At 38.4% G+C, this 20748-nt stretch overlaps 1 protein-coding gene across 1 annotated transcript in view; it reads left to right on the forward strand.

The window, feature by feature from the left end:
* The window catches only part of nphp3 (nephronophthisis 3), a 37826-nt gene extending 17925 nt beyond the window's left edge, over positions 1-19901 (forward strand). Inside the window, exons 13-28 of the mRNA XM_067435386.1 lie at positions 2416-2559; positions 3492-3589; positions 3684-3786; positions 3867-3949; positions 7153-7291; positions 7388-7552; positions 10000-10094; positions 10224-10346; positions 10454-10643; positions 10724-10965; positions 13321-13396; positions 13504-13631; positions 16830-17070; positions 17221-17346; positions 17446-17561; positions 19155-19901. Of these exons, the coding sequence (XP_067291487.1) occupies positions 2416-2559; positions 3492-3589; positions 3684-3786; positions 3867-3949; positions 7153-7291; positions 7388-7552; positions 10000-10094; positions 10224-10346; positions 10454-10643; positions 10724-10965; positions 13321-13396; positions 13504-13631; positions 16830-17070; positions 17221-17346; positions 17446-17561; positions 19155-19320 (2235 nt within the window). The 3' untranslated portion in view covers positions 19321-19901. The remainder of the gene's footprint in view (positions 1-2415; positions 2560-3491; positions 3590-3683; positions 3787-3866; positions 3950-7152; positions 7292-7387; positions 7553-9999; positions 10095-10223; positions 10347-10453; positions 10644-10723; positions 10966-13320; positions 13397-13503; positions 13632-16829; positions 17071-17220; positions 17347-17445; positions 17562-19154) is intronic.
* Positions 19902-20748: the final 847 nt, after the last annotated feature.

Consider the following 20748-nt stretch of genomic DNA (forward strand, 5'->3'; position numbering starts at 1 on the left):
CTCTTTAAACTGTACATTTCTATACCACTGGCATATTTAAAGGAAGTGTATGTAAGATTGTGGCCAAAACTGGCACTGCAATCACTTTCAAATTGCTGTAGAGCGTGTATCCCCTCTCCCCTCCCCCCTGACTCGAGGTTGCCAAAATGGCTGCAGGATCCAGCAGGAATGTTTGTAGCTGCAGCTGTGGTAACTAGAGCAGATCTGGCAACCCGGATGCCGAAACACTACTGACTTCGTGATTGGTCGATAGGTGGAGGGTGGACCTTCAGGCCAAAACACAACATGTCAACATCAGCATCAGTTGAGGGCTGCAACAACAACTTTTAAATGACAATATTCTGGCCGGGCTACTGTTGTCAGTGATATATGTATTTAAAATTAACATGATTTCTTTATGTCTAGTGACATATCAGGGCCATTTAATAATTAATTGAAATACATTTCTTACATACATTTCCTTTAACTAGCATGAAAAGCCATTGACAGGGCTTAATCCGAGAGGCTCGGTTGTCTTTCAAATTTCCTCTGCACGCAATTGGCTAGCGCTATTACCAACCAGAGCAACGTGAAGCGGAGCTAGTTCATTGATTAATCTTTCACCGTATCCGGTCGGCAAAACTCCAAACACATCTTCCCCTCTTAAGAATGATTTCAGTGCCTTTCTTTTTTCAAAGAAAAGCTTAACTCCAAGACTTCCAGAGTCACGGCCAAAGCGATTAGTCACGACGTTCGCCGTTTGTTTACTAGTAGCATGCGGAACCTCCGCAACTCTGCCATCATTATGTTAAGCCCGCCCACCGAAGATGTGATTGGCCTGCCCAGAGTTTGGCTTTTCCAGCTCGCAAATCTATGGAGAGTTACTAGACGACACTCGCTGCAAATTAGATTTGCTGCCGCTAGGGTACGTCTAGATTTCTAGGCTAATATTTAACCCTAATGTTACAATAATCCTTGGTTGTCTTTTTTTGCGTGGTTGATTTAAAAGATTCACACTGTACATTTGTTAACCCTGGGTTAACGATTTTATAATCATGTATACAAGCTTGTCCATCTGTAAAAATATTGCCATGTATAATGTTCTGTTAATCTTAAATCTTCGGAAACACTCCAGTTAAAACTTTTGCCATAATTGTTCAACATTTTTAAATGTCCCTCAGGTGTTGAGACTATGCACATTACATTTACACAATAACATTTAGCTAGTGCAGTCTGTTATGCTCAACAAGGCTGCATTTATTTGATCAAAAATATAGAAAACGTAAAATATTGTGAAATGAAGTTTAATAACTGATAACTGTAACTTATTCCTGTGATGGCAAAGCTGAATTTTCAGCAACCATTTTTTCGGGTCATATGATCCTTCAGAAATCATTCTAATATTATATGATTACCATCTTTTTTTTTTTTTTTTTTTTTTCATGATTCTTAAATGAATTGAAATTTCAAAATAAAAGCATTTTTTTGAAATAATCTTTTGTAATATTATAAATGTCTATGAGAAAACAGTAGTTAAGAAACCATCTGATCATAGCAATGTGGATATATTTGCACAAGGTCTGCAAGTTGACAGTAAATTCACATGTTTATTTATTCAGCACTTTATTCAATAGATTAAAAGCAAGCAGTTACGGTATTAAATATGACAACTTCAGTTTTTACTATGAAGTGACTATCAAGTGTGTTCATTTTTTTTAATTGCGGACGTCTAACCTCGACTGAGCATAAAAAGTTAACCAGAGAACAATTTCCATGTTAAAGAAGAAGAATGTGTTTACCAGCCGAATCAAACTTTTCCAGAATGTTCACTTTGACCTGCTGTATTGGCCCGAAACGTGCACCAAGCTAACTTTTTGGTCAACCTGTTTTTTTTCCGAAATGACATCACGCTAGTTCGTTCTTCGATTTCGCTTGAAGTATATTGGGCCTGTAGATCTAGACTCTTCCTGAACTCCAGGTGAGCTTTTTCCCAAACAAGTCATAGTCTATGCATTACTTCAAAAGGGCAACTTCTGTCGGATCATGTAAATTGTTTAGCTGAATGTTTCTTCAGAATTTGATCATTTTGATGCTGATGAAATTTGTTAGATGGAAAGATGGAAGTAACCACAAGATATATCCAGTCATGCACAGAATTCTGAAGAATGAATGTAAAAGTTGAAATACCAGATTAAGCATAGCTGTAGCCCTGTCGCAACCTGAAACCCTGGCACATCATCATAGCACGGAGAAAGTGGAAGTCTGACATCGAATAAAGTTAATCTGGTTTCTCAGGTGGTTAAGTCTCCTGTAAAGGGGTTGGTTTTAGTGTAGAGGTAAATGTAACATAAAGGGTTCAAGTACCAATTTAAGCAAGTTAACTGAACCTAAAACTTTACTCTGAACCATTTTTTTTTCTCTCAATCATCCCTGTAGCTGCTCCAGCATTTCTGGTCTATCTCCGGCCTTTCAATGGACCCTTCTAAGATCCTTGAGGAGTTCCCACGCTGGCTAGAGAGACTTTCCGCACGTCACCATGGCAACATTATAATCATCATTGACTCCATTGACCAAATACAAGTAACATTTCCTCAAAATGACCTTCCTCATTGAGCTGTGGTGTGTTTGTCTGTGCTCATGTTTAGAGATCTCTGCTGCTGAAGAAAGTAAACCATGTGTTGAGCGTGATTTTTCACTGTCAATTATCGCACTTTGTCATAACAGTTCGCATAATGCTAAAATTGCTTTGATTTCAGCAGGAATTTTATCTTTCCAATTCAGGGGTTTTCATATCTCTATCTATCTATCTATCTATCTATCTATCTATCTATCTATCTATCTATCTATCTATCTATCTATCTATCTATCTATCTATCTATCTATCTATCTATCTATCTATCTATCTATCTATCTATCTATCTATCTATCTATCTATCTATCTATCTATCTATCTATCTATCTATCTATCTATCTATCTATCTATCTATCTATCTATCTATCTATCTATCTATCTATCTATCTATCTATCTATCTATCTATCTATCTATCTATCTATCTATCTATCTATCTATCTATCTATCTATCTATCTATCTATCTATCTATCTATCTATCTATCTATCTATCTATCTATCTATCTATCTATCTATCTATCTATCTATCTATCTATCTATCTATCTATCTATCTATCTATCTATCTATCTATCTATCTATCTATCTATCTATCTATCTATCTATCTATCTATCTATCTATCTATCTATCTATCTATCTATCTATCTATCTATCTATCTATCTATCTATCTATCTATCTATCTATCTATCTATCTATCTATCAGCTGGTTATCAGCATATGGCTATCACCCCTTCTATCTATAATCAGCATATGGCTATCACCCCTCTATCTATAATCAGCAAATGGCTATCAGCCCATGTATCTATCATCAGCATATGGTTATCGGCCCAAATGTTAATCTCTAATAATGTCCTTCAGTTCGTTATTTTTGTACTTCCCAGAATGCCGAGCGGCACATGAAGTGGCTGATTGATCCTCTTCCTGCTAATGTGAGAGTTCTGGTATCAGTTAATGTGGAGACCTGCCCACAGGCATGGAGGTTTGTAATGCACACATAATGGCTAATTTGATTTCAGATATTATGCATGTATACAATAATATAAGTAGACAAATCACTAAACATAACTATTTAGATTGTGGCCCACACTGCACATGGACCCACTCAATCCTAAAGAGGTGAAGAGTGTCATCAGTACAGAGTGTGTGAACACCGATCTCAAACTCTCCAAAGATCAGGTAAACATCAGTGTCAGCCTGTGTTCATCTGTGTTTATGTGTGTGGAGTTTGAGTATCTGTCTTTACTGCTGTCAAACAGGAAAAAAAGTTGGAGAGACACTGCCGTTCAGCGGCAACATGCAATGCACTCTATATCTCTCTACTAGCCAGACTCATTACCCAGTAAGTAGATGTATTAAAATATGTACTTAAAATATGTTTCTTGTTTGGATTTTTTTTTGCTATCATATCGATTAATCGCGATCAATACCATCCGAAATAAAAGTTTGTTTACATAATATATACAGTATTGTTCAAAATAATAGCAGTACAATGTGACTAACCAGAATAATCAAGGTTTTTAGTATATTTTTTATTGCTACGTGGCAAACAAGTTACCAGTAGGTTCAGTAGATTGTCAGAAAACAAACAAGACCCAGCATTCATGATATGCACGCTCTTAAGGCTGTGCAATTGGGCAATTAGTTGAAAGAGGTGTGTTCAAAAAAAATAGCAGTGTCTACCTTTGACTGTACAAACTCAAAACTATTTTGTACAAACATTTTTTGTGAATCACTAAACTAATATTTAGTTGTATGACCACAGTTTTTTAAAACTGCTTGACATCTGTGTGGCATGGAGTCAACCAACTTGTGGCACCTCTCAGCTGTTATTCCACTCCATGATTCTTTAACAACATTCCACAATTCATTCACATTTCTTGGTTTTGCTTCAGAAACAGCATTTTTGATATCACCCCACAAGTTCTCAATTGGATTAAGGTCTGGAGATTGGGCTGGCCACTCCATAACATTAATTTTGTTGGTTTGGAACCAAGACTTTGCCCGTTTACTAGTGTGTTTTGGGTCATTGTCTTGTTGAAACAACCATTTCAAGGGCATGTCCTCTTCAGCATAGGGCAACATGACCTCTTCAAGTATTTTAACATATGCAAACTGATCCATGATCCCTGGTATGCGATAAATAGGCCCAACACCATAGTAGGAGAAACATGCCCATATCATGATGCTTGCACCTCCATGCTTCACTGTCTTCACTGTGTACTGTGGCTTGAATTCAGAGTTTGGGGGTCGTCTCACAAACTGCCTGTGGCCCTTGGACCCAAAAAGAACAATTTTACTCTCATCAGTCCACAAAATGTTCCTCCATTTCTCTTTAGGCCAGTTGATGTGTTCTTTGGCAAATTGTAACCTCTTCTGCACATGCCTTTTTTTAACAGAGGGACTTTGCGGGGGATTCTTGAAAATAGATTAGCTTCACACAGACGTCTTCTAACTGTCACAGTACTTACAGGTATTTCCAGACTGTCTTTGATCATCCTGGAGGTGATCATTGGCTGAGCCTTTGCCATTCTGGTTATTCTTCTATCCATTTTGATGGTTGTCTTCCGTTTTCTTCCACGTCTCTCTGGTTTTGCTCTCCATTTTAAGGCATTGGAGATCATTTTAGCTGAACAGCCTATCATTTTTTGCACCTCTTTATAGGTTTTCCCCTCTCTAATCAACTTTTTAATCAAAGTACGGTGTTCTTCTGAACAATGTCTTGAACGACCCATTTTCCTCAGCTTTCAAATGCATGTTCAACAAGTGTTGGCTTCATCCTTAAATAGGGGCCACCTGATTCACACCTGTTTCTTCACAAAATTGATGACCTCAGTGATTGAATGCCACACTGCTATTTTTTTGAACACACCCCTTTCAACTAATTCAACTAATTGCCCAATTGCACAGCCTTAAGAGCGTGCATATCATGAATGCTGGGTCTCATTTGTTTTCTGAGAATCTACTGAACCTACTGGTAACTTGTTTGCCACGTAGCAATAAAAAAATACACGAAAAACCTTGATTATTCTGGTTAGTCACATTGTACTGCTATTTTTTTGAACAATACTGTATGTGTACTGTGTATAATTATACGGTTCAATATGCGATTGTGAATTGCATTTAATTAATTATTTATATTTCTCTCCATTTAAAATTATTTCTCTCAGTTTATTTCGGCTCTGTTTGAGTGTGCCTGTGAGTCTACGCACTGATATGAGCAAATAACCAATCGTATGCACTAAAGTTAGGGGGTGTTCAAACACACGTAATTACTGGACTTAGTAGTCTTACTGCGCTTATACTGTCAAATTTTTACTGTCAAATTACTGACAAGGTTAACATATAAACCCAGTCGGTTATGTCTAAAGTGAAAGTAAAATCGCGTGTGTCTGTATATGAGATGCGAGCAGGTCTTAGCAGCGCAGTGATTGTGAACACTTGTCCTTAAAGGGACAGTTCACCTCTAAAATTATGTTAATAAAACAACAAAAGACAAAGAGAAAATCACTAACTGCTCATGAATGAAGTAATAATACAGTAGCTTTTAATATTGTATATTGAAGACTGTAGTTTTAATTTTAGCCTACATTTATTCATTCAATTTCATACTTAAATGCTACTGTACATATCTGAGCTGCCACTGTAAATATATATTTTTATTTTTATATGTTATACACTAGGATGTGTACAAGGTTTTTTAAAAAAAGGTTAAGTTAAGTTTAAGTAAGGTTTTTCAAGTCTTTTAAGTAAACTAAAGATAGAGTACTAATAATAACTTTCTGTTCCTGTCGCCTAAGAATAGAATAAAAAAGAATAAAAAAACTGAACCGAAAACCGTGGTTAAAAACCGAGGTAATTATTCAACTAATTGTACTAAGTGGACTAATTGTAATGTTGCATCCCTAATAAATAAATATCTATATAAAAGTAGATTTTATATATATATATATATATATATATATATATATATATATATATATATATATATATATATATATATATATATATATATATATATATATATATATATATATATATATATATATATATATAGATAGATAGATAACATTTTGTGTTTACATAATATATGGGTGTACTGTGTATAATTATTATGTATATTTAAATACACATATATGTAAATTTAAGAAATATTTATCAGTAGATTTTGGAATGGACAAACTGCTAATAAGCAACAAGAAAAATTAACTGCCTTGTTAATAAATTCATACATTTAAAATATTTTTCTCAAAGAAAGTTGTATTTTATTTTATTAAATGAACATTTATTATACAATATTATAAACACACAAAATAACTACAATAATATAATTATAATATATTGTGTAAAATTATCAAAATATTCACAAACAAAAATATCAAAAATAGATTTTAAAACGTAAACTTCTGTTAAAGTGATAAGGTAGGCATGATTATTGGATTACTTACAGTAATCTTCAAATAGGCAAATTCCACTTCAATAAATTCTCTCACTAGAACACACTTTGTGTATGATAAAAATAAAGATTTAAGTTCAATCTGTCAGCTCCAGATCCTCCTGGACGTTGGACAGGACTCTACAACAGTGTGCGTTGTGTCAAGATACAGTATCACTGTACAGACTGGGCCTGAAGTTGGCGCTAGACTCACTCGGCACAGATCAGGAAAAACACATCATGAAAGAGGTGACCTGTCCATCTTGAAGCAGAGAATCACTCAAAAAACACTTCAGTGCACGATTTACCATTTTCTGTTATTCATTTGTATTCCTCCTTATGCAGTTATTGTGCCTGGTATGTGCCAGTCACAATGGCATCAGCGAATCAGAGGCTTTGGAGCTGTTCCCAGACCTCAGTTTTCCCACTCTCACCTCACTGCTCTACAGTCTGGAGAGACTCCTCATCGTTACTTACGCCTGTGGCCTCATTCGCTTTCCGCACTCACAGGTGTGTATGTCCCTGACCTAACTGTACAAAATGTTTCCTCGCAATTTAGCCATATTCGGCAAGATTACTTTTACAGGTGTCATGAATTGGCTTTTTTATTTTTTTTATACTGAATAATACTAGAATAAAATAGTAATACTAGGTTCCGCTCTTTATTTTGATATATTGTATGATTTTGCTCAGATATTCATTTAAAGGAGTACTTCAAGCGCTGGGAAGAATAATCTGTATTTAAACTGGGTCATTAATGTAGTAGAAATGTGAAATAATTTTTTTTATTTGGTGCTTTCTAGACTGAGAAAAGACAGAAAATGTATTTTTGTCTCATGGGGATGAAAGACTACAATTCCCAGAATGCTTCGCTGCTCTACGAGGCCACTCGCAAAGTCACCGCTACTAGATTACTGAATCACTTTCACTTTACCACCACGAACGCGTTCATTTTCATAAAATCAGTTCAGTTAGAGAACAGACACTACAATTAAAAACTGAATGTGTCTGTTCAATATGTGATTTAGCCGCTGAGGGAGTCTCACAGCCCAAAACGCTGCAGGACTCAGATATATTGACAGTCATGGATGAGCTTGTGATGAGAGCTGAGGTAAACACGTCCACGCCATAGATTCACAGCACATGTTCAGTCTGGCGCGTTTTTAATTCATGCCTTTAAAAGCTTAACTCTTATAGGAATTAGTTTGAGAAGTTGAAAGACTTACTTTGCTCTGCTGGCCGCACTGTTTAAACATGAATGCCCAGTGCCGTTTCTAGGCATAGGCAAACTAGGCGGTCGCCTAGGGCGCCAACAGCTGGGGGGCGCCAGTGAGCCCCCGCCCCAACAAGATTTTTTAGTTATTTCATATATATTTTATTATTAATATTTCGTACTTTTGGTATTTCAAGGCATTATGATTAGTTGCGATTATTGGAGTGAAGTCGCCATGGTGATAGTGGCGCTGCTGTAATGAAATGAGAGGGCGGCAGGAAACGTTGTCATCCGTGGCGTTGAGTGGATGCAAACACGGAGGCGATTAACATCGAACAGATCGCACTTTATTCCCCACTGAACTCTCATCACAAACTCCCTTTCCGTCCACAGCATTACTTAATAAAACAAAATAACTGACTGTTAGCAACAGAAAACAGAAAATAATCCCCACACATGGGAGCTCAAGACTCAGTGCGCACATACACAAAATGCAGACTTCGTTTGCAGGGAGCGCGCGCAACTCTTAAAGGGGCCACACTATATTTCTACTCGCTACAGCGTGCTTTAGTTTCATCATCATGAAAAGGTCAAAGCCATCAGGGGCTCAGTATCGTAAAAAGAAAAAAGAAAAATGTTAGCCTACTTATTGGTTACTTGTTCTCTACTAAAACATGTGATTCACCTTTAAAACATATGAAACTGGCGGCGCGAGGCTTCGGCTACGGCTTCGTCCCGTCTTTTAGTCTTTGTGTCACTGTGTTCTTCAATCCGCAGCGGCGCCGAGTGACATGGTTTTCAAGCTATTGTTATCTAATTTTTTGGCCTTCAGAATATCTTAAAATACACATATGTAGATCATAGAAATCAAATTTTTCTCGGGGGAGCATGCCCCTGAACCCCCCCAACATCTGAATCTTGCCTAGGGTGCCAGACAGGCTAGAAACGGCCCTGTGAATGCCTGAGGCTGCAGCTGCGAGCTGAGTGCTGTGAGTTTGATCTCCCATCCCCCATGTGCCAGTTGAAAACATGCGGAAATGGCTCCCTCTGCTGGCTGTAGTCTTTAGTCTTTGGCCAACAATTCCTCCGATGGAGCAAATTGACGATATTTGCATCATGGGAGGAATTTTTCCAGACATAAAATGCATAAATCTCGTCTCGGGGGATATGGGGGGGAGCACAATCATTTGAATATACTCCAGGATTTGTACTGATACAAAGCCATATGCTAGTCGCTGAAGTAACCCTTTTAAAGGTCCCATTCTTTGCGTGCTTTCGAAGCTTTGATTATGTTTACAGTGTGCAATATAACATGAGTTCATGTTTCGCGTGTAAAAAAAAACAGTATTTTTCACACAATTTACTAATCTGTACAGCGCTGTTTTCTCTGTCCTAAAAACGGCCTGATGATTTCCTCATTCTATGAAGTCCCTCCTTCAGAAACACGTAACGAGTTCTGATTGGGCCAGCGATTCCCGTGTTGGGATTGGACAGCAGCTTAGCGCACTTTGCCCCGGAAAGGTCCCGCCTCTTACCATAACAGGGAGATGCAAGCGCTGAATGCGCGCTCTTCTCCACGTGGGAGAACAACAAGACCACGCCCCCTTTTTTGCGTGTTCTTGTGGGCGGAGGGTTAGTCAACAAACGGTTCTAGTGACGTCATTACATCCCTGCACTTCCTGCTGTTGTCCAAACTGGCCGTTCGCTGTAGGCTTTGAAAGTGAACTTCGTGTATCCTTTCCAGGCATGTGAAGCGGTCAACCAAGAGTTTCTGGATGGAGGCAAATGCTGTGGATCCTACAGAGAGAAAATCATCCAGTTCTTTAGTCAACAGCTGGAGTAAGAACATCTCTTTATGTGTTTTGCAGGGATGCCATATTCAGAGGCCTGATATTGTCTAAGAACAAAGCAATTATCTACAAATAGCTGCCATGTTGGATTGTTTTTGAATATTTTTTTATTTTTCAGGCAAGACAGAGTGACGTGGAGGGTGGCTGATGAGTTGCCATGGTTACTGCAGCAGCAGGAAGATCGAAGTAAACTTCAGATGAGTCTGCTTAACCTGTTTGTATCCCAAAACCTCTACAAGAGGTACATTCCGTTCTCATGCTCATGTTCCTCCTCTATATATCCTTCTGTATGTATGTATGTATGTATGTAAATGTCTGAAAATGAAAAATGCTGATATGTGTTCTTAGGGGTCATTTCTCAGAGCTGCTGGCCTACTGGCAGTTTGTTGGTAAGGATAAGTGCTCCATGGCGACGGAGTATTTCGACTCATTGAAGGAGTTTGAGAAGACCTGCGAGAGCGAGCAGAGCATGAGCCAACTGGCCAACTTGTACGAGACGCTGGGCCGTTTCCTCAAAGACCTGGGACTGCTCAGCCAGGTGATGCAGACAAAAAGACTGATGATCATCTGTATTTCATTTGAAGGCATGTGTAAATTATTTGAATGTGTTGTTTCAAGGCGGTGGCCCCCTTGCAGCGCTCTTTAGAGATCCGTGAAACGGCTCTGGACCCGGACCACCCAAGTGTGGCTCAGTCCCTACACCAGCTGGCAGGGGTTTACGTTCATTGGAGGAAATTTGGAAATGCAGAGCAGTTCTACAAACAAGCTATGGAGATTTGTGAAAACGCTTATGGCCCCGAACACAGCACCGTCGCTAGAGAACTAGACTCGCTCTCGCTCCTCTACCAGAAACAAAACAAGTACAGAACTTTTTTTTCTTTAAGGTGCAGTAAGCGATTTCTGAAAAGCATTGTTGAACACTGTTGATATTTGATCATATTTGATCTTAATTCATGATTTTATCATAACCCTTCTTTTCCCAATGATATTTCTCTTTTGTAATTTCTCTGAGGTTTCTCCTTCTAGACTGGGTAAACCCAGCCTGATCTGCCGGCGATTTGATTTCGCTCTGCAACTCTGACTGGAAACCTGTACATATTTCTATCCTGCTTCTGTTACAAATTTGCAGGTTCCAATCACAATCCGGCTTATCCACCTGGCGCGCTACTGGCGTGTTTAACACAATGATGAATAGAGAAGCGATGGATCGTTGGTCTGATTGTTTGAAGGACTATTCAGTTGTGTACAGAGTCATTTGAACTATGCCCGTTGATCATGCCTCTTGTGCAGTAGAAAATCCAGAGCAGACTCCCCAGACTAATGTTCAATCTCAAAAATTGAGCTTGGTCTGGTGATAGCCAGACAACTCTTCTTCTTCAGTCTTTCTATAAATTTCTCTTTTGCTCACTCTTTCATAATGAGTGTATACGGCCCCCACTGCTGATCGGCTACAAGTGTGTTGGGGTGCTCGGTCCGATCCACTTTCAACAGCATTCTCAGAAATCGCTTACTGCACCTTTAATTTCATACTTCAGTATGCAGATATTACAGTGGCTTGGTTCCAAAATCTTGTGAGCTCTGTCTATGTAGGGAACTACTTCTAAAGACAGCACCAAACAGCTGAGCAAAAGACAGCTGAGCAAAACTTTTCTCGAATCGGCAGACATTTTGGTCACCTGAGCAAAAACATTCTGTATACCAGAACTGTACAGCATACACACACACACACACACACACACACACACACACACACACACACACACACACACACACACACACACACACACACACACACACACACACACACACACACACACACACACACACACACACACACACACACACACACACACACACACAAACAAAGTGGTTTTATCATGCAGTTATAACTTTTAACTTTAAAAGTTAACTTTATAATGCCCCATTTATATTTAATTTAACCTTTGATGTAATTTATTGATATATTAAATAAAAATTTTTTAAAAGCAGTTAAGCAGTTACACCAAAGAAAATTAAAATAATTAAGCAGTTACACCAAAATGGCAGGCATTAAACCATCAAACTTACATTTTTGTTTATTGCTTATGAATTTCCAATGTTTTTTTGTTTTTGTTTTTTACTTTTTAATGGCAAAGGTTTAAGGTTCCCTGAACAATCCCCTTGTGAGATTAGTTCTTTAGGCTTACAATACAATATATTTCTAACAGCGTATAATAATATATAAAAACTAATTGAAGTATTTAAACTGATATAGGCTATTATATCAGTTTAAATGCTAAATGCTTCAATTCGTAAAGAAAAAAACCTTTAGTAATTAAATAGATCTAATAGCTAAGTATGTTCAAGGGAACGTGAGCACTTTTATAGTTCTCTAAACATATATAGTAATCTAAACATAGTATCTGAAACACAAACCACACACACAGCTATTTAAACTAACGTGTTACTGAGTTGTTACCATGCTTGTTTGTGTCCATCATCTGTTATTTCCACCACTTCATCATTTTTTAAAGAAGAGTGGCCTGATTATGTTGTATTTCACGTCTTTGCGTTTCGCGTTGCCTCTCATATTGAGCTATTTGGACCGCACACATGACTCTCTGCCATTCACACAGTGGCTTGGTGACCATCGTTCCCTCTATGAAACCTGTAAACCGCATTCACTGGTTCTAACACTATTGCGAAACTCTATAGCGGTTGAACAGAGCACTGCAATTATTTCTCATTTAAAGTACAATCAAATGGATTTCTCCCCTCATTTCTCATCTGCGTCTGCCATCTGCGCGGCATTGTATTGTTTCTGTGTGGCCGTGGCATCTGGATATTTTTAAATTGTGATTTATTTTTTTATTTTTTTTATTTTTTTATTTTTCCAAGCCTTGAAATCTTAAAAATAGTGAATATGAACTGTTCTAATATATTTTACATTGTATATTTTAAAATGGTCTTTAATTTCCTTGCGTTTTGGGATTGTCTTAAATGCACATCTTGACACATGATGCTGCATTCAGTTTTAGCTAAAATGAGGCATCTTTAAAGGCAGCATAATTGTACTACCTGACAATCTTTTCTGTAGAAAAAGTAGGCAGCTCTCTATGGTGTGGAACAGATTACTTTAGACCCTTTGTTCATGAATAAGTAAAACATCCAGTATATTACAATATGCTGACATCATATACATCATAGAAAACTAATTCTGTTTTAATTTTATCTAGATATGAGCAGGCTGAGAAGTTAAGAAAGCGATCAGTCAAGATCAGACAGAAGACAGCACGACAGAAGGGCCACATGGTGAGTAATGATAGTAACATTTAGGCACATTTTCACATACAGTGGAGTGTGAATTCAGAGAAGTGAGAAACAGTTGTTCTCATATTGTATTTGTGTGTTCTCCCTAGTTTGGTTTCGCACTTTTGAAGCGACGAGCACTGCAGTTAGAGGAACTGACTCTTGGCAAAGACTCAGCAGATAGTGCTAAGACTCTAAATGAGCTTGGAGTGCTTTATTACCTACAGAACAACCTGGAGTGAGTAAATCATCATTTCATACAGACCAGTGCATATGAAGAAGGACATAGGGTTTCCACCAGAGTATATGAGCGGAGTGGAGCGGCAGCAATTTCCCTTCCACGCTCTTAGCATTCAATAATCCCTCCGCTCCAGACGCCAAGCTTAAGTAGGCTTTATCAGCATCAAAAGTTAAATATCATTGCTGCTTTTTACAGTGCAAATTTTGTTTGTAAAAAATTAAAATAGCATGTTTTCCTCAGTTATTTTATCCACGGGTCACTACATTACAGATTTCTGCTCATTTAAAATCAGATACAGATAACTGTAAGATTATATTTACGATTACGTGTGTGAATAAGTGCTACCTGTTTAAAATGTACTTTCACCCGATCATATTCAGAATGTAGAAGGTACAAAAAAATTCCTTGAATTATATCCCACTCATGTCCATCACCGTCATAATAATCTTTACACTCTTTCTGATGAGTGATCTATCTGAATCAAGATATTTAAATGTGTTTAATGTGTGAGTTCTAGCTAAAAATACAGGTATATTATGGGCGGTTGGCATGAATTGTACTTGTGATGGAGCGGTAGTGGAGCGCTCTCGGAGCGAGTGAAAACCACGGCGATCAGACGTTTAAAAAATCTGCTCCTTACTTCATTCAAAATCACACCGCTCTTTTTTTCTTTTCTTTTTTTTTGGAGGTTAAGGGGTCACACACACCAAACATTCTTTTTTTGATTGCCCTCTTAAAGACCCCCCCAGGGACTGCATTTAGGGTTGGTTTGGTCGTGCTCTCTAGCTCTGACCAAGAAACTTTCCCAAAACACACTGATAACATGTACTTTCTCTCAGTAAGCAATTCAGACATTATCTGTTATTTTCTAGTGATTGAAGATAAAAAGTAAATTCTTTAACTAAGTCATGTAGGCATTCTAGGCAACATGCCCGAGTGACCTCCTGTGACCCTAGAACAGTTCAGGTAGGTTTTAATTTTATAACTAGTGAATCTTATGAGTTTGAAGATATAATTAAAATAATTTGATATTTAGAAAGATAAATATTGATTAATGACTCATTACAGATCACTAAAATATATATTGAAGTGGCAGTGGATTCAAGAATCCATCACTTCACTGCGGTCTTTAGCCTTAAGGCCTGCCTCCTACGCCAAAGACCCCGGTTCAAATCCCACTTAGAGGTGGTCGAGTAGTAGGACCGGTTACATTTAGTGCCTTGACTCGGATGGAGATGAGGTTTAGGGCGGTGAGTATAACATAGGCCAGTAAGAGCTGTGCCGGGTAAACCTCACTCCCCTGGCCTCAAGTGGTTCACTAGCGTCTGACGCTAGAGGCTTCGGTCTTTCATCTGTGGAAAAGGACGCGGACCTGCACATGAACTTGACCGTGCTAGTCTGATGTAACTCTCGTTGTGGATTTCCTTTAAAAGCACGCTGATACACAGGGAACTAAAGCACAGAGAATTTACAACATTCTATTACAATCGTGTTCTCATTATAATCTCATTATAATATTACCGATTGCACTGTATTTCATGATCACAGTGCTTCCAGGCATCGCTGCACGCTTCAGCTTTACTTTATTTTGTGGAGTGCTGTCTAATGCTAACCAATCAGAGCTCAGTTACCGCCCAAAATGCCGCAATAACCAATCCGAAGAATAGATATATATTTTTAAGTCAGGGCGATCGTCGTTTTCATAATCGATCGTCGCTGTCACGTTGGAGTACTCGAGTACTCAACCAACGTTGCCTATCCCTAAAGTAAACCTCACTCCCCTGATCTCAAGAGGTGTGCTAGTGACTCACACTAGAGGCTTCGGTCTTTAGCATCCTTGTCCCCATGCTGGAGACTCAAATTCCTACACTACAGAACTTGCCCAAAGTTTGAGATTGCATCTTATATAGCGAACCTGTGATGTGCATTAGTTAGCCCATAATCAAGGTTCATTTTCTGCATCACTTGAACTTAAATGGATAGTTCACCCAAAAATAGAAATTTGATGTTTATCTGCTTACCCCCAGTGCATCCAAGAGATAGATCTATCTATCTATCTATCTATCTATCTATCTATCTATCTATCTATCTATCTATCTATCTATCTATCTATCTATCTATCTATCTATCTATCTATCTATCTATCTATCTATCTATCTGTCTATCTGTCTATCTGTCTGTCTGTCTGTCTGTCTGTCTGATCAAATGTTTTACCTATAGTACGCCACTATGTCCAGCCTTCATCGCGTGATCACTTTCGGTGAGTGAGGTCAATGTAGACGATCTGCAGAAACGGCAGAAATTATCTCTCACAGCTTATCTCTACGCCAGATCGTGTACAAGGCTGTTGGACATAGTGGCGTATTAGAGGAAAAAAATATATAAATATTGTTTGGTTTCTCACAGAAAACCGATTGAAAACGCCAAAATGCTCTGATATTAATAATACATAATGATTGATCACACAATTCAATCTCTGGTGAAGAGGTAAAAGTTAGTGCTCATCTTTTTGGCCTCACTGATCTACTTGACATAAAATTATTTAAGTATCGCACTTACATTTGTTTGGAACCTAAAATGTGCCTTGAAGAGAGTTGAAGGCGGGGGTGTCCATAATTTCTGCAAATGCTTAAATGAATACATTTGTAAACCGTTCTTGTACTACATGTCTACATGTCAAAATCATTGGGATCCAACTCGGTTCTCATTCCTACTGTAATTTAGTGACATATGAAGTCGCAATTACAAAAAAGCATCACAATTAAAGGGTTAGTTCACCCAAAAATGAAATTTCTTTCATTAATGACTCACCCCAATGTCGTTCCACACCCGTAAGACCTCTGTTCATCCTCGGAACACAGTTTAAGATATTTTAGATTTAGTCCGAGGGCTTTCTGTCCTTTGAATGTAAGTGTATACCCACTTGCTGTCCACGCCCAGAAGGTAATGAAAACGTCATCAAAGTAGTCCATATGTGACATCAGTTAGTTAGACTCTTTTGAAGCGTCGACAATACATTTTGGTCCAAAATATTAATAAATACGACTTTATTCAGTATTGTCCATAATTTCTGCAAATGCCTAAATGAATACATTTGTAAACCGTTCTTGTTCTGCAGTATTAATATTTATAATTATGCATTTCCCATTTGCAGTATAATAGGGATTTTAACATGTTGGTTTCTTATAACCCAAGTGCTGCAAAGATGTTTTTGACCCGATCTCTGGAAATGCGTCAGCGCGTGCTGGGGCCAGATCACCCCGACTGTGCCCAGTCTCTGAACAACCTGGCCGCACTCCACAGTGAGAGGAAAGAGTACGAGAATGCAGAGGAGCTGTACGAAACCGCACTAGACATCCGCAAACGTGCACTCGCTCCAGATCACCCATCTCTCGCCTATACCCTCAAACACTTGGCCATGCTCTACAAACGCAGGGTGAGAAACCACAGGAAAGACACGACACACCAGCTCTGCAGAATATGTAGCAATCAATTGGCTATTATTCATAGATTATTTTTGCTATGTCCTGTCTTTTTAATATTGTTAATGAATTGCTGACCCTGTGTGGGTGTTTGTGTGTGATAGGGAAAGCTGGAAAAGGCCGTTCCTCTATATGAACTAGCTCTTGAGATCAGAGAGAAGAGCTTTGGGCCCAAACACCCTAGTGTGGCCACTGCTTTGGTTAACCTTGCAGTGCTCTACTGCCAACTGGTGAGCAACAACCTTCGATTTCAGCCACCTGTTGAATTGTAAAACTGTCCACTGTGTTATTTGATGATGTGATTAATGGGATGTATGTTTATGTTTCAGAAGCAGCACAGTGATGCACTGCCTTTGTACGAGCGGGCTCTGAAAGTATACGAGGACAGTCTTGGCCGACTGCACCCTCGTGTGGGAGAGACGCTGAAAAACTTGGCTGTACTCAGGTTAGCCGTATTTTATCAGTTCAGCTGTATAAATTAAAATGGAGAGTATGCACATGACGTCACTGCCGGCCGGTGTGGCTGCGGATACGCCCACTGAGTGGCAAAAAGACCAGGTGACAGCATTGGTTTTCATCGTGGATGAAATACACAAAACGCATCTAAAACGGGAAAGAGCTTTGAGATTGACTGTATAAATAGATTTGACAAGAAATTGGAGGTATATTTTTACAGACTACCAAAAGCCACAGAAAAGAGAAGCAACTGGATTGCTGCAATTCATAGAAGCAACTGGCCTCCAGGCAGTGTGTCAATATGTGTTTAAATAAACACTGACAAAATAACGAAACGGTTTAGGGCGGGACGATATGATTATATCTATATATGTAACATTGATATAAGTGATCACCCAGATTTATATTGTATTTATATAAAGCATTCACAGGCAAATTTGCTTTATGTATTTCCCGGCACTAAAATCAGGCACATATAAATGTCAGGAAACATGATTCGTGGCTGCATGTCAATATCCATGGATCACTGGATCTCTAGCAAGTTGTAAGGAACACTAAATCGAGTCCAGTTTAGGTTAAACTGATAATTGTTTGTTTTACTCAAGTTTTCACAGCTTCCCGTATTAAAGGGATACTTCACCGCTTTTTCATATTAAACTGTTATTCCCTTAACTAAAACGAGTTGATACATACCTCTCTCGACTCAGTGCATGCACTTAATCTCTTTGACACGCGGTGATGATCTGATAGCATTTAGCTTAGCTCCCTAAGCCCAGTTCATTCACTATGGAACCAAACAGAGTTTGGATCAAGTTAGAAGCGAACAAACACCTCCACGTTTTCCCTATTTAAATACAGTTACACGAATAGTTGAACGATCAAGTATGGTGATGAAATAAAACATGGCGCGTTTCTAATCGGATTAAAAAGGAGAACTATAATGTATGGCGGAATAGCACTTCTGAGAGTACTTCGGCTCGGCGCAGTAAAAAGTCCCGGCCGAAACATCTTCCCTCACATCTCCCTATTGACAGAAATGAGAGAGTGAGGGGGAGGTGTGAGGAAAGATGTTTCGGCCGGGACTTTTTACTGTGCCGAGCCGAAAGTTTAATATGAAAAGGCGTAGAGGTAACCCTTTAAATCCAGTCATGCACTAGGCTCTTTTGCCACTTAGTCCAGCTGAGGGGCCATGTTCCATCAGAAAAGCTGACATCAATGCGTACCCTCTATTGATAAAATTCAATTTAAGTGTATTTCTATAGTGCTTTTTGCAATGCATCTAGTTTTAAAACAGCTTTACAGTGTAAGGATAATATTTGAGTTTTGAATGTTTATCCGAAGTTACCGTCATTTGGAGTCTTTGCAATTGTCTGTAATCTTTGCAAAAACACCAATAGCTACATGGAGTGCCCCAAGGGTCTGTATTAGGCCCCCTGCTGTTTTCATTATTCCATCCCATGGAAATATTTTGTTTTTTTGTAAATAGTCATATCTAAACAATTTTAATCGTGACTTGGACCAGTAAGTAACCACATAGCAACCATCAAGAGTAACCACACCATGACAACCACTCTCTTTTCAGCTATGAAGAGGGAGATTTCGAGAAGGCTGCTGAACTGTACAAGCGAGCAATGGAAATAAAGGAGGCAGAGCCTTCCCTGGTGTGTGGTAAGGCCCCCTCACCTCACTCATCTAGCGGTGACACCTTTAGCCTGCGAAGCCCCGCCCTTCCTCACGCTTCAAGGTGACATCTGACCGGACCCCTCAACACTTAACTAAGGTGTACTCTGACCTCCGTTAATGAAGTCATACCAGCCACACTTGATATCTTCAGGCATGTGCTTGAATTCCTAAAGCATGTTAAGTCTACATGTAAAAATCATTGGGATCCAACTCGGTTCTCATTCCTACTGTAATTTACAGTATAAATCATCAGTGTTTTAAATGTATCGCTCACCGCCACTGGGTTTATAAAAAGTGTTCTTTCTCAAAAAAAGCAAGCATTTTATACCAGTGATTTTCAATGACTGTTGTAACGCTTCACTCTATTGTATCAGCAAACCCATGACATTTCAAGTGCACTGCTGTTACACTATGAGGTGTACATTAGAGTTTAGTGAAATCATTATGAACAGAATAGTGTTTTTTTATTTTATGGACTGCTGCCTGAGTATAAAAAAGGGAATTGGGAGTTTTTAATTATAAAATAAAACCATTTGAGATATAGTCAAGTGACATATGAAGTCTGCAATTACAAAAAAAGCATCACAATTAAAGGGTTAGTTCACCCAAAAATGAAATTTCTTTCATTAATGACTCACCCCAATGTCGTTCCACACCCGTAAGACCTCTGTTCATCCTCGGAACACAGTTTAAGATATTTTAGATTTAGTCCGAGGCCTTTCTGTCCTTTGAATGTAAGTGAATGCCCACTTGCTGTCCACATCCAGAAGGTAATGAAAACATCATCAAAGTAGTCCATATGTGACATCAGTTAGTTAGACTCTTTTGAAGCATCAACAATACATTTTGGTCCAAAAATAACAATAAATACGACTTTATTCAGTATTATCTTTGCTGCGTTTGTTTTCAAACCTCAAATAAAGATTCAAACGGTCGTGAATAAGCAGATTGATATCTGATTCGTATCACCTATGTCACGTGATTTCAGCAGTTTGCCAGTTTGACACGCAATCCGAATCTTGAATCATGACCATTTGATTCTTTATTTGAGAAACACGGAAGAAAAGACAATGCTGAATAAAGTCATATTTTTTGTTATTTTTGGACCAAAATGTATTGTCGACGCTTCAAGAGTTTTTACCGATTACCTTCTGGATGTGGACAGCAAGTGGGCATACACTTACATTTAAAGGACAGAAAGGCCTCGGACTAAATCTAAAATATCTTAAACTGTGTTCCGAGGATGAACAGAGGTTGTACGGGTGTGAAACGACATTGGGGTGAGTCATTAATGGAAAAAAAATTCATTTTTGGGAAAACTAACCCTTAAGACTGATGAAGTCACAATTAGGAAAAACTAAATCGCAGTTATAGGATGTGAAGTTGCAAATGCGATAAGTCACAGTAATGAAAAATGAAGGCCACAGATACCATGTGAAGGTCTGCAATCTGCAAGAAATAGTAGCTAATTCCTATATTTATTTTCTTAAGAC

Source organism: Pseudorasbora parva, chromosome 24 (assembly GCF_024679245.1).
Source record: "Pseudorasbora parva isolate DD20220531a chromosome 24, ASM2467924v1, whole genome shotgun sequence".
NCBI lineage: Eukaryota > Metazoa > Chordata > Actinopteri > Cypriniformes > Gobionidae > Pseudorasbora > Pseudorasbora parva.